Below are 3,086 nucleotides of genomic sequence, written 5' to 3'. Positions count from 1 at the left end.
TCGGGGCGGGTCACGGGCGTCCCCACTGGCCATGGCAGCGAGACTTCAGGGCGAGGACAGTTGGGAGCCTTGGAGGGTTTCGAGCAGAGTGGGCCGGACTGGAGCTGGGCTTTAAGGAGTGTTGCTGGGGGTGCTGGGCATGTGCAGCTGTCGCGCAGACCCGGGTTCGAGTCCTCTGGCTGCCACTGCCTGGCCTGAGACCCCGGGCTGGAGGCGTGCTCGCCCTGCCTCCGTGTTCTCTGCTGGACAGCAGCACCGGGGGGCGGGCGCAGTCTCACAGCTCGGCGACTGTGCTTGCTGGGGCGGTGACCCAGGGCACGCAGCGCTTGCTCAGTACCGGAGCTGGCCGACGGGGCAGTCGGACCGCAGAGACAGGGACCACCCTCCCATGCCGCGCGGGCCGGCCTCTCCCAGACAGCCCTCCTCATCACCCCTTGACTCCGGCCTGCTCTCCGAGGCCAGTTCTCCAGGAAGAACCCGGCATGCCTATTTCTTTGGAAATGACAGAACCTGGACCTCGGGAACAGCGAGCTGAGAACCCTTTGGGCCAGCTCCTGTCCCCTCCTGCTGGGCTGGTCAGGTGACGGCCTTGCACCACGTTGCCTGGGGCTGGAGCTCTCCTGTCCCCGAGCAGCTGGGTTTTTGTTTTGTTTGTTTTCAAAGAGAGATTTTTGTTATAGGGCCCGTAAACTCAAGGGGAGACAGACAGACAGAGAGATTAAAAGCAAGAAATCAGCCCCGGGGGGGTGGCCACACCACAATCCTCCATCTCCTCTCTGAATCTTGGGCATGCACGCACATGTGCCAGGTGTGAGTTTAAGCCTCCGGGTCTGGGACTCGAACCGCGGTCGCCTATGTGGGGTTCCAGCGACGTGACCATTACGCCATCTGCTGGTCCCATGTAGCTGTTTTGACTCATCCCTCTGTTTCTCCCTGCTCGCTCTAGGAGGGCGAGTCTTCATCACAAACAGCCCTGGCTTCGTTTTCTGTTTTCTTTAATTCACCAGGGGCATGTGCTTGACAGAGAGAGGGCCGTCACTCTGCACCCCTTCTCCCGTCTCCATGCTGTGGGATCCGGGGCACACATGCAGCTAGCGTGTTTCTCATGCCACCAGGACTGGGATCCCAAGGACACTGCTGGCCACGTGGGATCTGGCTCCCTTCACCACAGCCCACGGGCCGGCCCGAGCCCTGGTCTTCTGGCGAAGGGTCGATATTTAGCAAGGAGAGGTGGGCTGGAGTGAGAGCTCCTGCGAGCTGAGCCACGGCTGCCACGGCCACTCCGTGTGACCTGCAGACTCTCAGAACCGGCCTGTCGGACGAGGGGCTGACGCTCAGAGGTGCTGTCCTCAGGCAGGGTCGTACCACTGCCGAAGGGTGGCCATGGCCCGGCCCAGGCCTGCCTGCCCCAGAGCAGGCGCTCCTGACCACAGGCTGGGCAGGGAGGAGGCCACTTCCTCCTGATGCCCACCTGGGCTGCTGCCAAGGGGGTGGGTGGGGCCTGGCGGGCAGGGGCACTTACCCCACGGTGTTGCTCATGGTGCCGGACCGGACGGGAGCTCCTGCCACCTGCAGTGCCTGAGAGTCGGCCGAGCTGTGAGTCCTGCCCCAGCCCTCAGGCCAGGGGTCCAGGCCCAGCCCGCCTCCCTTGGGCCCAGAGATACAGGCCGAGCCCCTCCTCCCTCAGGCAGGCCCTGGGCTCCAGGCCCAGCTCTCGTCCCTTAGAGATAGGGAAAGGCTCCCGCTCTCTCCCTCAGACCCAGAGTTCAGGCCCTAGCCCCTCCTCCCTCAGGCCTAGGGGTCCAGGCTCTGCCTTCTGCCGTAGACCTGAAGTCCAGACCACAGCCCCTCCTCCCCAGACCTGGGAGCCCTCCTCCAGGACCGAGCCCTGCTCTCCTGGCCTGCTCGCCTGGCCCCTGCTCGCCTGGCCTCTGCTCACCTGGCCTGCTCGCCTGGCCCCTGCTCGCCTGGCCCCTGCTCGCCTGGCCTACTCTCCTGGCCTGCTCGCCTGGCCTCTGCTCGCCTGGCCTGCTCACCTGGCCTAGCCTTCCAGCTCCTCACCTACCCTGTCGCTCTGCCTGGCTGTCAGCCCTCCTCTCCCTTCCAGGCTGTGGCCCCTCCTGCCCGCTCCCTCCCAGGGCTGTCCCGCCTTCGCATACCTGAGCGCTCACCTGGCACAGGCTGGAGTCACCGGGTGGGGCGGGCACACAGGCCGCGGGGGCTGGGAGCCTTGGGGAGCCAGGAAACTTACTGTCTGTTGTCACAGCAAGAAAACAACGACATGACAATGACACCACACGTCAGAGCTGAAAGCCGTCTTCCCTGCTCCCGTCAGGCTCAGAATCTGGGGGAGTTGCAGGTTCCATTCCCACTGGACGGGGAGGAGGCGGAGGCCTGGCGTGTTCGTGTCTGCTGCCTGGTGGAGGAGGGCCAGGCCTGGGGGCTAGGAGCCTGCTGGTCCGCCATCCCCTGCCGCCCTTGGCCTGTCCTGCTCTGTGCACCTGACCTGCCGCTGGTGTCTCTGCCCCACCCAGCCCTTTGCCTGCCCTTTGGGAGACGTTCCCCTCAACCATGCCTGTGAGGGTGACAGCAGACAGGGCTCCAAGGAAGCACTCACAGGGGCCAGGCTCCCCCAGACGGCCACCTCACAGGGGCCAGGCTCCCCCGGACGCCCACCTCTCCGGAGTCTCTTCCCGAGCTCCCAGGCCCAGCGCGGTGGTCTCCCCGTCACAGGGAGGGACGCTGAGGCCCAGAGACCTGCACTGAGCACCGTGTGTGGCGAGTGGATGAGAGCGTCAGGGGCGAAGCCCAACCGGGGTCCTCCTCACACCGGGCCTCTGTCCTTGTCCCCGCCTGGCCTCGCCCAGACCACGGCAGGGTCGCACTGGGCGCCAGGCCGTCTCCCTCCTCGCTGTCTCAGTGCGGCCGAGCCGGAGATCTAGCCGGCTCACGTCGCGCCTTCGCTCAAAACCTCTTTGAGGAAAGCTGGGGTCTTGGGACCAGCAGTTAGCGTAATGGCTATGTCACTGGACTCCCATGTACTCGACTGTGGTTCGAGTCCCAGACCCAGTGGCTTAAAACCGGCG

At 65.2% G+C, this 3,086-nt stretch overlaps 1 protein-coding gene across 1 annotated transcript in view; it reads right to left on the bottom strand.

Moving 5' to 3' along the window:
• The window catches only part of EPS8L1 (EPS8 signaling adaptor L1), an 11,492-nt gene extending 8,723 nt beyond the window's left edge, over window positions 1-2,769 (bottom strand). The window contains exons 1-2 of the mRNA XM_027772587.1: window positions 2,037-2,769; window positions 1,523-1,578 (exon numbers count right to left, since the gene is read on the bottom strand). Of these exons, the coding sequence (XP_027628388.1) occupies window positions 1,523-1,539 (17 nt within the window). The 5' untranslated portion in view covers window positions 1,540-1,578; window positions 2,037-2,769. The remainder of the gene's footprint in view (window positions 1-1,522; window positions 1,579-2,036) is intronic.
• Window positions 2,770-3,086: the final 317 nt, after the last annotated feature.

Source organism: Tupaia chinensis, unplaced genomic scaffold, assembly GCF_000334495.1.
Source record: "Tupaia chinensis unplaced genomic scaffold, TupChi_1.0 Scaffold000286_1, whole genome shotgun sequence".
NCBI lineage: Eukaryota > Metazoa > Chordata > Mammalia > Scandentia > Tupaiidae > Tupaia > Tupaia belangeri.
The sequence above is the reverse complement of the archived record's forward strand: the minus strand, read 5'-3'. Positions and strand labels throughout refer to the sequence as shown.